The sequence below is a fragment of the Diospyros lotus genome, chromosome 7 (assembly GCF_014633365.1).
Source record: "Diospyros lotus cultivar Yz01 chromosome 7, ASM1463336v1, whole genome shotgun sequence".
NCBI lineage: Eukaryota > Viridiplantae > Streptophyta > Magnoliopsida > Ericales > Ebenaceae > Diospyros > Diospyros lotus.
This window is the reverse complement of record NC_068344.1, coordinates 21062869-21075443: the sequence shown is the minus strand read 5'-3', so window position 1 is coordinate 21075443 and position 12575 is coordinate 21062869. Positions and strand designations below refer to the sequence as shown.

At 33.7% G+C, this 12575-nt stretch overlaps 1 protein-coding gene across 1 annotated transcript in view; it reads right to left on the bottom strand.

Annotated features, from left to right (window-relative positions):
• LOC127806400 (protein BTR1) overlaps positions 1-12575 on the bottom strand; it is a 51314-nt gene that overhangs the window by 23521 nt on the left and 15218 nt on the right. The window contains exon 4 of the mRNA XM_052343661.1: positions 4609-4802. Coding sequence (XP_052199621.1) covers positions 4609-4802 — 194 coding nt within the window. The remainder of the gene's footprint in view (positions 1-4608; positions 4803-12575) is intronic.

The window sequence follows — 12575 nt, the reverse complement described above, 5'->3', positions numbered from 1 at the left end:
GGTTGAGTGTGAGTGTGTGACGTGAGTTTGTTTAACAATTCAAACCAAAGAAGTAGTTGATTGTTTCAAGGAGAATGGTATTTAAAATGAAACTTCAGTAGCAATTCTGATGCTCCTTCAGAGTTGTAAGTTGAAGTCTTATCAGCAACATGTTATATTCTAAATTGTGCACCTCAAAGAAAGATAACCATCACTTTGATTTATTATGTATGGGTTGTCTTACTCATGCTACTTTGATCTATCTTAAGAACTGAATAGTAGGGGTGGAAGAGAAAAAAGGCTAAAGCACAAAGGAGAATCTATTTCCCAGCTCAAATAGTCTGTCAAACTATTAGCAGCCTTGTATATTTGATGTACTGCACTAGGCCTGACATAGCCCATGTAGACAGCGATTTCAACTACACTGGTAATCCTGGAAATTCACATTGGACTGCACTTACTAGAGTTCTCAGGTATCTTGAAGGTTCTTTGAACTATGGGATGCACCATGAAATGTTTTCTACTGTAGTGGAAGGGTACAATGAAGCTAAACAGAATTTATTTACTGAAAGTCTAAACAGCAGACTTGCATTGCATATTCCTCTAAGAAATCAATTTTCAGCTCTATCCTTGGCTAGAGAGGAAGTGGAATCATTTGGCATACATTGCTAGATGTTCCAATATGGAATAAACCAGTGCCTACTGCTTACTATTACAAAAATATTGAAGGCTTAGAATGAGATCTACATTGGATAGTCCAAATTGACTGAGAAATGCTTATTTCAAGTAGCTAATTTGTAATGGATTTCTATTCATTTATATGTGAGATAGATTTCTAGTCCAGATCAATTCAGCATGGATTTCTAATGGATTTCTTAATCTAAAAAGCCTTGGATGAAATTTGATCTCATTGACAACAAAGGAGATGGGACTTAAATTATGTGCCACATGTTGTACTTACTAGAAACCCAACCTGTTCAACAGGTTGAACAGGGAACAAGCTAAGTAACAACTACACAACTAACATATTTGAAACAAAGAATGAGTAAGTATCCCACAAGAATTTTGTGTTATCTTGCAATAGATGCAGATGAGTCATATTGTTTTGAGGGTGAGATTATTATCTTAACAAGGCTATAAACCAGTTGCGTCGGAGTGTGATAGGATCTTGATAACTTACCTACCTAAGTGTTGCAGCTAGGTACCAGTAAGGCATGGAAAAGTTTGGTTTTAAGAATACTTATTATGCACTGGTTTGAGTGCTAAGGAATAGGCTGGAAAATAGAAACCTCTTGTATAAGAAGAGGAGATGCACTCTTGTCCAAATGAATAGCATGGAGCCATGTAAATTTGGGAGAAATGAAACTTGGACTTAAATGGAAGATCCCTTAGGTTAAAGGGGTGGAGTGATGTGAAGTATCTATTTGAGAATTAAGGAAGGTGCTGGAAATGGGGAAAAGTCTAGGAAAAAGGCCAGACAAATGGCCATTGGTTAAAGCAACACATGAAGGCTTAATTTGGGTCGAATAGGTATCTCTAACAAACATGATCCATGTGAAAATTAAGGGAAAATTGATCTTGTAGAGTAGCCCAAGGGATTAGAGGCTAGAGGGAAAGATGAGCAAGGTTGATTGCTTAGAAGGTCTCTCTATGAATGATAGTAATTCCCAAGGTGAAGGTACAAGAAATTTGATCCTTCTAGGATAAGTCCAAGGATTAAAATGATGTGCATAAGGAAACTGTGAGTATTTCCATGGTATGCCTAGTGAAATGTAAGGCATCTTCACCGGAAATTGTCCATGAAAGACTCTCAAGGTGTAGCTGAGAACTTAGGTCAATGTTTGAGAGTGTAAGATAAAGGAGAAGCTGGAAATTCTAAGGCATAGAGGATGGAATAGAAATTGACAGCTTATGATAGCCTAGGTTATCCAAACCTAAGCATATCTTCATAGGTTGGTAGATAGAAGAGGCACAAGAGAAATGAGCAGTCTTTTGAGTTTGAAGCAAACATAAGAAGGGAAGACAGTGGTAAAGCCTAAAGGCTGATTTTGGGAGCTAGGAGTAAGTCTAGCAGTGTTAAGACCAATCCGGGTAAGTTGCACTGTTGTTGTGATGTTGTGTAAAAGGATGGAACCTTTGGGATTAAGGAATAATATCATGTATGGATTTTGCTTTATGGTGGAGTGTGCCTAGATGAATAGTTATAAATTTAGGGTATATATATTGCATTTTGTATGCAGCAGGAACCCTAAAGAAAAGTCTAGGTAGGAGGAGTTGAAATAGCCAAAGGGCAGTCCACTTGGCTTAGATTCAGTCCCACCATAGAAAGGACCAATCATATTGATGTTAGGAATTTATTCATTAGGGAAATCCTTGAGAAGGAGGAACCAATCCTAATTAAAGTAGCACGTATAGGTTATGCAGCTGGAAATATGATCCAAGGTGTCCATTGTTGAAATCTATAGTATTGATTTGATATTCTTAATGTTTGTTTTGTGTTTAAGTGATCAGGTGCAGCAGGAAGAACCTATGAGAGCAGGTCAAATTTATCTATTGGAAGGCCAAGGCTTGAATGGATGAAGGTTGAAGTATACTCAAGACAATGGTGGATAATTGTTAAAAGTTGTCTAGAGTATAGGATAATAAGATCAGTGTAAGCAATATATTTTGAGGGCCAATGAAGCATTAAATAGAAGTTTATATCCCATGTTGTAATTAGTGATAGTTGGGGGATTAAACTGTAAATATTCAATAGTCTTCATTGGGATATCCTTCCGCTGTTATAAATAGAGGGCTAGGGGGTAGCCCGCAGAGTAGACTTCTCAATTCTCATTCTAAGTATGCGAGTGCTCTTTGTTTATGAGAGAAAGGCTAGAGCTTTGTAATCTTGGGAAAACAATTGGGATGTACTCGGGATAAAAGAGAGAAAAGGGATACTATTGTACTGATCAAGTTTCTGTCAATAAAGACTGTTCTTGGTGGCTCTTGAAGACTGGATGTAGGTTTCCTCAAAGGGAACCGAACCAGGATAAACATTGTGTTCATTTGGTTTATTGGTTTGCATTTCTTGATTCTGTGATTTGATTTACTGTTTCTGTTAATTATATATTTTTTGTTGATTCTCTTCGGGTGTGGTGTTTGTGTCCAAACCGAGAGAGTTGTGTGTGTGTGAGAGGCAAATCTCTTCCAAGATTCTATTCCACTGTAATTCTAGTTATAACATACTTGGTTCCCATCAGTTAGTGCAAAACCATGGGGGGACAGAATCGAATTTGATAGAAGTTGAATCTGAGCTGTTGGATCCCTTGCACAGTGGGAGACTAATTATCTTCAAGAAGCGTCATCACAACTCTTAGCAAAAGATTTGACACTAGATTCAATTTTGGTTTTATCTAACACTAGTTACCGTGCTGATTTTCTAACAACAGCAGTTCTAGTTTTCTAACGGATTATATAGGATATAGTAAAAAAATTTGATGGTTGCCCCTCACCTCATTACATCAGGCATCAGCATGGATAGATCAGAAAAGAAGAACAAACTAGCAAAATAAGAACACATATTGCCTCTAAAAGCTCCAAAAAGGCCAAGCGCAATACTTTCTCTGTTTCAACACATTCATCATGAAGTTCTTCTTGCTTCCTAATCCAATTTTATGATTTTCTAGCACTATTAGTGCTTACATCAATTTATTATCATGAAACATCAAGCACTGCGGAGAATTACAGACAAACATGAGAAGATGCCAATTGGTTGCCTCAGTACTCTTTACATTTGGTTTGTTTCAATTGTATTCTTGAAAGTGTCTCTTCCAACCACACCAAATTCTTTGCATCGAATCAGTTGTCCTAGCAGCAACTCAACAAAGGGGATGGGTATATTATGTTAAATTATTAAGATACCTCTAGTGGCTAAAAAACTACTACACTTCATCACAATACTAAATATGACACCACTCACCAAGAAATAATTGCCTTCCAATGATGCTACATGAGTTTCTGATGGTGTTTACATGGGGAAACATAATTTTTTTGCTCTCTAATTTCTCTTACCAATAGAATGCTTATACAGACAACATTAAGTACTAGGAGGAGTATTCTAGAGTTGATACCAGAAAGGCAATGTAAGCAATTCTTATTCCTTCTTAAAATGGACATAGGACTCTTGTATTGACGACATATTTTTAATTAAATAATTTACACTAACAAACTATGATACTTGAAATTTCATGCACCTTATCCTATCCAAGAACAATTTCCAGAAATTATCCCAAATACTAGGATACATATTACAAGCAATATTAGTGAGATTCTGTAAATCAGTCAATGTTCCTTGTTAAAGTGGAGGTTCAGATGGCACCAAGTATATAGGTCTCCTTGTTTATGCAACAGTATAGAAGCATAAAATTACAATGTGGAAATACAAAAACAAGAGGTCACTGCACATCTCAAAGTGAAAAGCAAGACCAAAAGAAATCACTATCCCATGGTAAGTCCATTGCTTCAATGGGAATTTGAAGCCGCTTTAATAAAGAATTCAAATGATGGCTGAAGTAAATGAGAGGTCTCACAACCAACAGGGCTTTACAAACTACTACAATGCTAGATGGAATTATTTAAAGGTAACCATACCTGCATAAGGAAATGGGACACTCGAAGACTGTGAATAATGAGGATCCTCAGCTAACTTTGACAAAATCAAGTCAATAGCATGCATCTGTTCCTCCAGAGTACCTGTCAGTGTTACAAGCCTATCACTCAACCCAAGGTAATTACCATCTTGAGGGGATATCTTAATTCCAGCTTGAGAGCTTTCAATAAATGACCTGCTCAAATAATGTGTACAAATCCCCTGTCAAACAGAGCACATTTCCCACTTGCCAAAATTAAAATTAAAAAAGTTAAAACACCACCAAATTATCACAAAAATACTAAACAATCATAATCATCAAAAGATTGTCTTGGGCATGATATTTCAACAATAGAATTAGTACTATATTCTTGTGCATTGTTTTTAGTTAACTTTATCAGATTGTTGCCAAATATCAATTGTTCCTGACCAATCAGCTTACATGGTTGCATAATATACTTTGTGGCATTCTTCTTAACTAACAATTCCACAAAATATGGTAAACTATGAGAGAGAACCTGAATTTTCTTTTCTTTTTTTTAAATCTAGCACATGTATTTAATTTTTTCAATAGTTGATTCAAATATATTACTTGTATCAATTATGGAATATCGTCACCCTCCATCCAAGTCAACCATTAGCAAAAGAAATGGAACCCACATCAGCAAATTATTTGCCACACGATATCCATTTGGATGTTGCAACAAATATTCAAATCTAAGAAAAATATTTTTTATTTTCTGGCCCATAAATTTATATAAAAGATTTTATATTTGAGAAAACAACTTTTATACAAAAAAATTGTTAAATACAGCTTTATACAAAAATTTCTATACAAAAAATTTTATACAAGCAAATTTTTTATTATAACTTTGTATAAAGGCCTTTTCTAAAAAATTTTATACAAGCAAAACTTTATCAAAGCAAAGTTTTGTACAAGTGAATGTCATATAGTAAGGTTTTAAACAAACAAACTTTTACTATAGTTCCACATACAAAAATTTATACAAAAACATAAAAGAAAAATTTATTTGTATAAAATTTTTCTTGTACTAGAAATTTACTAGTACAAAATTTATTTTGACAAAGTTTTGCTTGTATAAATTTTAAATAAAGACTTATACAAAGCTATAGTAACAAATTTAGTTGTATAAAATTTGATTTTTTTTAAATTGTTATATAATTTTTTTATACAAAATTCTTTAATATAAATCTTTTGTACGTATAAATACTTTTGGACAAAAATTTGCTTTGTCAAATATTTTTTTAGATTTTAATAGCTGCCATATCATCAATTTGGATGATGTGGCAAACGAGTAGCATGTTGTTAAGAGAATTATGATATTTAGATTAAGCAACTATGTATCTTGTATATATTCTTAGATGTTCTGTATATCTTTAGAAAATATTCTTTCCTATGATCCTATCATTTTTTTCCTGTAAATTCTTTCCTATCATTAGAGTAGGATAAAAGTACATAATACTTGTACATCTCATTCAAGAGATATGAAATACACATACATTCTATATTTCCACAATGTTCTCTACCTCCTACATGGTATCAAAGCCTGACCCTAGTTTTAAACAGAAACCCTAATTCCCGAAATAGAAACCGAACTCTAACTCCACATAGCTGCCTCCATCAGTCACTAGCCATGCCTCTCCTTATGGTCATGCCCCCTTCCAACTCTGGCAACCCTTGCCTTCAAGTCTAGTTGCGTTTGAGTCATCCCTCTCTTCACATTTGCCTCATTGTGCATGTCCAACAGATCACAAGGCAACTAGGGGCGTTCATTCGGTCTAGATCGAACTAGTCTAATCCAGTTTGGTTCAATTTGGTCCCACCTTTCTTTCGTACATATCTAAACTAATTGTTTTTTTCATTTTTCTAAACAAAATAATAAATAAATAAATAAATAGGTAAAACATCTCCACTCCCTTCTTTTTCAGTCTCTATCATTTTCCATTCCTCTTTTTTCAATTCCCTCCACAAATCCAAGTCAAAACTAATCCATGGAACTGTTGAAGAATCCTCCATTTGAAAAGATATAGGCTACAATTTAAAGTCTCTGCTTCTCATTAATTTGGCATTGGGTATTGGTTTGGGTTCATTCGATCAATTGGATAATTGGAATTGGGCTTAGAAATTAGAATTTTAACTAATTCGATCTTCAATTCAAAACCAGGACTGGACCAAGACTAATTTTTTCCAAAGGCATGGACCAAAGACCAGACCAAACATGTCCGGTCCATGACCAGACCAAGTTTTTCGATCTAGTCTTCCAGTCTAAACCAAAATTTGAACACCCCTAGAGGTAACCTAGTTCTTACACAAGGCCACTCATCTCCCAATTAGCCATATACATGGATGGAAAGAGAAACAAACAAATGAATCCAGGCACCTTCTCCACGTCAACAATAAAAATAGTTAACCACCTGAAATTGGTAAGGTTTCACCTTCATTGCATCCAAAAAGCCTCAATTTAATTGCCAACATCCTAATCAAACACTACTTAGGAAGCCTACTAGCTTCGAAAAGAGTCAAACTCAACATTAAGATCGAAATAGGCATTCCTAGAAGATGGAAAGACCTCAAAAATTGGTAAAGACAAAGAATAGACTGCCTCAATAATTAGGTACAACCAAGAAGAGGCATTCACAATTTCAAAGAAAGATTTGCCTTTCACCACTATTGCCATCTTATAATAAGGTATGGCAAACTAATAGACAACCCAGCAGGCCAAACCACTTCTGTCCACCACCCTCCTCCAAATAGTTTCTCTAAGTAAACTAGCCCCACCATAAACCAATAATGGAAACTGTTGAGAAATTTGTATTTTGTTGAGAAATTTGTATTTTGATTTATGAATAAAATAATCTGAAAAAATATATTTTCAATAAATTTGGTTTATTGATGATTTCCAAAACATTTTATAAATCTTTTTAAATTAGAGAACTTCATGCTTATATACTTGTATGTCTTTCTAAAATAGCCAAAATGTATTTTGTATAAGTTGAATATGATTAATCAAGGTGTTTTGAAACTTAAGAAAATATTTTCTTAAATTGGAGAACTTCAGACTTATATATTTTTATATCCTCCAAAATAGCAAAAATATGGTTTGTGTCAATCGAGCATGATGAAAAGCTCTCGAGAAAACGTTTTTGAAAATTAGCTAAGTATAAAAACCCTTTATTCAACTAAGTATATGTATTTTTGGAGGTTTTGAAGGCAAAGTATTCAATTATTCTTTTAAAGCTTCTAAACATGATTTTCAATCTTAAAATGATTTTTGAGTCAATCGAGTATTGCTCAGTTTATTTTTCATATTAATCGAATATTGGTATATTTCAATCGAGTATCATAAAAACCTACTCAAGTACGTGTTGTACAAAAACTATAACTTTTAAAGCTATAATCAAGTATGGACATTGTTGTTAAAATCCCGATTTTACGCGTACGATTTTACGATTCGAAGACCCCCAAACGATTCAAATCCCATGTAAAATCCAATTTGGGATAAAATCCTATAAAATCTCGATTTTACATATACGATTTTACGATTTTACGCTTCAGAGATCCCCAAACGATTTTACGATTCAAAAACCTCTATTGATTTAAATTGTAATTTAGAGGATGCTTCCAACGTCTCAATGTCACATAGCATCTGACATTGGAACTTATGCAATGAATTGTTATATTTTGCCTCTAAATTGGAACTTGATTTAACATTGATTACATAAATTCTAATGTCACATAACATCTAACATTAATTGCATAAGTTTCAATTTACTTGATTTAAATTATAATTTTTACTTGATTTAACATTGATTGCACAAGTAAATCAAGACAAACAAGTAATTAATTAATGGACCACCCAACCCCAAATTGGGATATTACTTGATTTAATCAATGTTAAATCAAGAAAAAATTGCAATCTAAATCTAATGGAAGACATTGGAAACATCCTCTAAAGAATTTTAAGCTATATTTTACCTCTAAATTACCTATATTTTGCCTCTAAATTGCCTATACCAACCTGCTAATTTTTGAGCTATATTTGGGAAGTATCATTTTTTGAATTATAATAAGGAATAATCAAGTTATTAAATAATATAAATTCATTTTCTACAAAATTATATTATTATAAACATATATTTACAAAAATTTAAGGGTATTTTTAATTATCTCTAAAATCTTACGATTTTACGATTCGATTTTACGATCCGATTTTATAGACCCTTTGTCGATCCCACTTAAAATCCCGATTTTAACAACCTTGAGTATGGATCTTTCACACTCAAGAATGCATTTGATAAAATCGAGTATCTTTATAACCATGAAATCTAAGCATATTTTCAATAGAGTAATATCTTGTGCCTTCTTCAAAACTAGTCGATTATGTGTCTTAGCAAAACCCTTTTTAATTGACTATTAAGGTTTTCTACTCGAGTATATTATATAAACTCTCTGTATTTCTAAAATCAATCGAGTAAGTAACTATTTTTAATCGAGTATCTTTTTTGGTATCAAAAATTCCAAGCATCTCCTTAGTTGAGTATATTTTTCTCTCAATCGACTAATATATTTTTATTAATCGAGTATCTATATATTTTAGTCGAGTAAAGTTTGGATTGGATCTGGCTAAGTCTCTATGCCTAAGGTTAGTCGAGCATCAGTTATCAGTACTCGAGTATATGCTTGTGCTAGTCAAGTAAGCTTAGCCTTGTAGTCGAGTGCTTAATGCAAAGTCTCTATGACTTCTGCGTCAGTCGAGTAATGACTTAGTCATACTCGAGTGAGGCTTATATATAATCGATTACTTGAGATATCCAATCGAGTATGCTCTATATTAGTCGAGTATCTCTAGGAATTAGTTGAGTAACTAGCATCTGAATTTGAATTTTATAGTCGTTACTCAAAAAGCAAAAAGATAATAGTTTTGACCATTAGAGCTTTATTCCCTTATTCTATGAGGTCTAACTATGTTCTCTTGATGAATATTGTTAAGCACAAGCTGCTAAATGCTTATCTTTATATTATGCAGTGGTTTCTAACAAATTTGAACATTATTGGTCAAATCAAAGAAGTTGTGAGTATGTGCAGGTTTCAATGTCAAAACTCAAGTCTCAAACTTCTATAAAAGGCCAAGAGCTTCAACAAGAAAAAAGCTAATAACCAATTGGTCAAGTGAGCAATCAAAGCTGCTGTTGTTCGATCTTTTCGTAAGCACAGCAAGCCATATTTTTGTTAGGCCAATTTCAAAATGCTTGAGTGATGGCTCCTCATACCTATCCTTTATTCACTTCAAGCAAATTATCTGGTAAGGTTTATTGTAAATCTTTTTAAACTATAATTTAGATAAGAGAGTTGAGTGCTTCATTCATTCATTATTGTAACTCTCTTTTGATCAAGAGAATACTTGATATCATTGTATTATCTATATTGTTCTCTTAAGAAATCCTTTTACATGTTTTGTGAAACTTGTAAAAGATTATGCTTGTGCCTTGAAAGGTAGTATCTTGGTTGTGACTGAGTCAAGTGTGAAAAAGCCTCATGTAAAGGTTATAGTTGCTCCTATAAAAGATGGGGTTCTTACTTACACCGTTAAAAATGGAAGTTACTGATTAACCTGTAAAATCTGGAGTTCCTACTTAGCCCGTAAAAGTGGAGGTTACTGATTAACCTGTAAAATCTAGAGTTCCTACCTAGCCCATAAAAATGAAGGTTATAGTTGAACCTGAGAAAACTAATATCCTTAGTAAATGTTTTCAAATCCTTAGTGAAGAGTTAAGGTAGTGGACTAGACAGTTGACCGAACCACTCTAAAATTGTTATGTCTATGTGGCTTATCTTTTATATTTCTATTTTAACTACATTTCTCTTATCTGCTATAAAATTGTTTTTTCATGCATAGCATTCCTTTTGAACTGTCATTAAATTGTTTTTCCTGGTTGGAATCATTTTAAAAATTATACCATTTTGCATCTTTAAAACTGTTTTGCTAATTCATTGTTGTAGCTACTGCCTCTTGCTATTACATAAAAATTATATGACCAAATATATCTCTCATTCAGTTTTCATACTCTCTTATCCTACACCATGAACTTACATTTCTGTTTTAGCTTTCATGGCATGCATAAAAAATCTTTTCGAGTATTAGTTTTCATTGCATATACAAAGTTTTCTAAATCTATTTATATACTCTTATTTCTCAAATGCACAAGTTAGCTTCATGTATTTCAAAGTGTTTCTTCTTGATGCAATAAGTTTCTTGGATTTCTTTCATAAATGCATATATCCTCATATTACTATTTTCATAGATATCAATTGTTTAAAAGTTTCTCAAAAATGATCCTTACGAAAAACCTATTATGGTGCATATATACTTGTATATATTATTTGTTGTTGCATCTGTTTTCAAATTAAGAAAAATGTTTTTATCAAATAACTTTACTGCATCATATTTTTAAATTATTTTTAAAAGTAGAAAAACACCCAATTCACCCCCCCCCCCCCCTCTTGGGTGATCTTTCATAAACTATGGCCCAAAAACCTCCTCAACCCCTATTAGCCTAACAACTTACCTCCTCCTTCCTAGAGCTTCTACTTAGCACATTACAAGGACCCTAGCTTCCAACAACGCGCAAAGATCTATACTGACAATATACAAACACAATATAATTCATAAATGAAAAGGGACACAAACCTCTACAATTGTCTACCTCTCGCTGACACTAAATATTCATCGTAAACAACTAGCACTTTTGGCGCCCCCCTTATGAAAACACTAGAGAACCTCCACATCAACTCTAACTCATGTAAAAAAAAAATGAGCATTTCCAATTATTTAATAAGAACGAGTAGAATCCTAAACTTAACTCAAATATCTTTATTACAAACAAATATAATATATAAAATAAATAACAATACCCAAAGCCTTAATTCTACTAGTAAATATAATAGCTACAAACAATAACAAAAATCACAAGCCTCAATTCTATTAGGTGGGGTCTACCAAATGAATTCTAGACCCCCATGCATCTATCCATTGTCATATCTTCTACAAGGCCATTATATTCTTTGTCATGTCTAAGGGTTTCCATCAAGTTTTCTTTGATCTTCCTTTTCCTCGTTTATAATTTCCTCCATTTCATCTACTCACCTCATGACAGTGTGTTCTAAAACGCGCTAGGCGCTAGTCGGGAGCCAACCTAGGGCCTAGCGTCTAGGCGGTGCATAAAAAAATTATTTAAATAAAATTTATATTATCCTAAATACACATATATACATATATATTCATATATATATAAACAAATCACATATATAGAGGTTATATATATAAATCTATCTCCATTTATATATATAAATATAAAGTTATAAACACATCATATATATGATATATGATATACCTATATATTAATAGAATTATTATATTATATATACAATATTGTGCATATATAAACCAAAGGGGTGAGAGAGAGCTAAGGTTGAGACTCAGAGAGAGAGAGCAACCAAAGAGAGACAATCTTCCTACAAACAGCGATGGCGACGGTGGCGAGTTCACTATCCACAAGAGGCGGCGGCGGCATGCGACGAGAGAGGCTAAGACAGAAAGAGAAAGTGACGAGAGACGGTTGACGACGATGGCAAGACGAGAGAGAGAATGGGTAAGGGGGAAAAAACCCTAAATCAACTTATACTAAACTTAATGTGCGGTCGAGGCGATTCATGGGGCTAGGCGGCTCATGCGACTAGGCGGTCGCTGTGGCCAATTAGGCGCCGCTCAGCACCAATTACCCGGGCCGACGCCTAAGGGGGCCGATTAGACCAAAATCGCAGCAATCAGGGGCCTCCCAACGCCTAGGCCGATTTTTAGAACACTGCCTCATGGTGCTTCTATTAGTCTTATTCTCAAATTTTTAAACCACCTGAATTGTGACGTTTGCATCTTCTCTTCAATAGGCG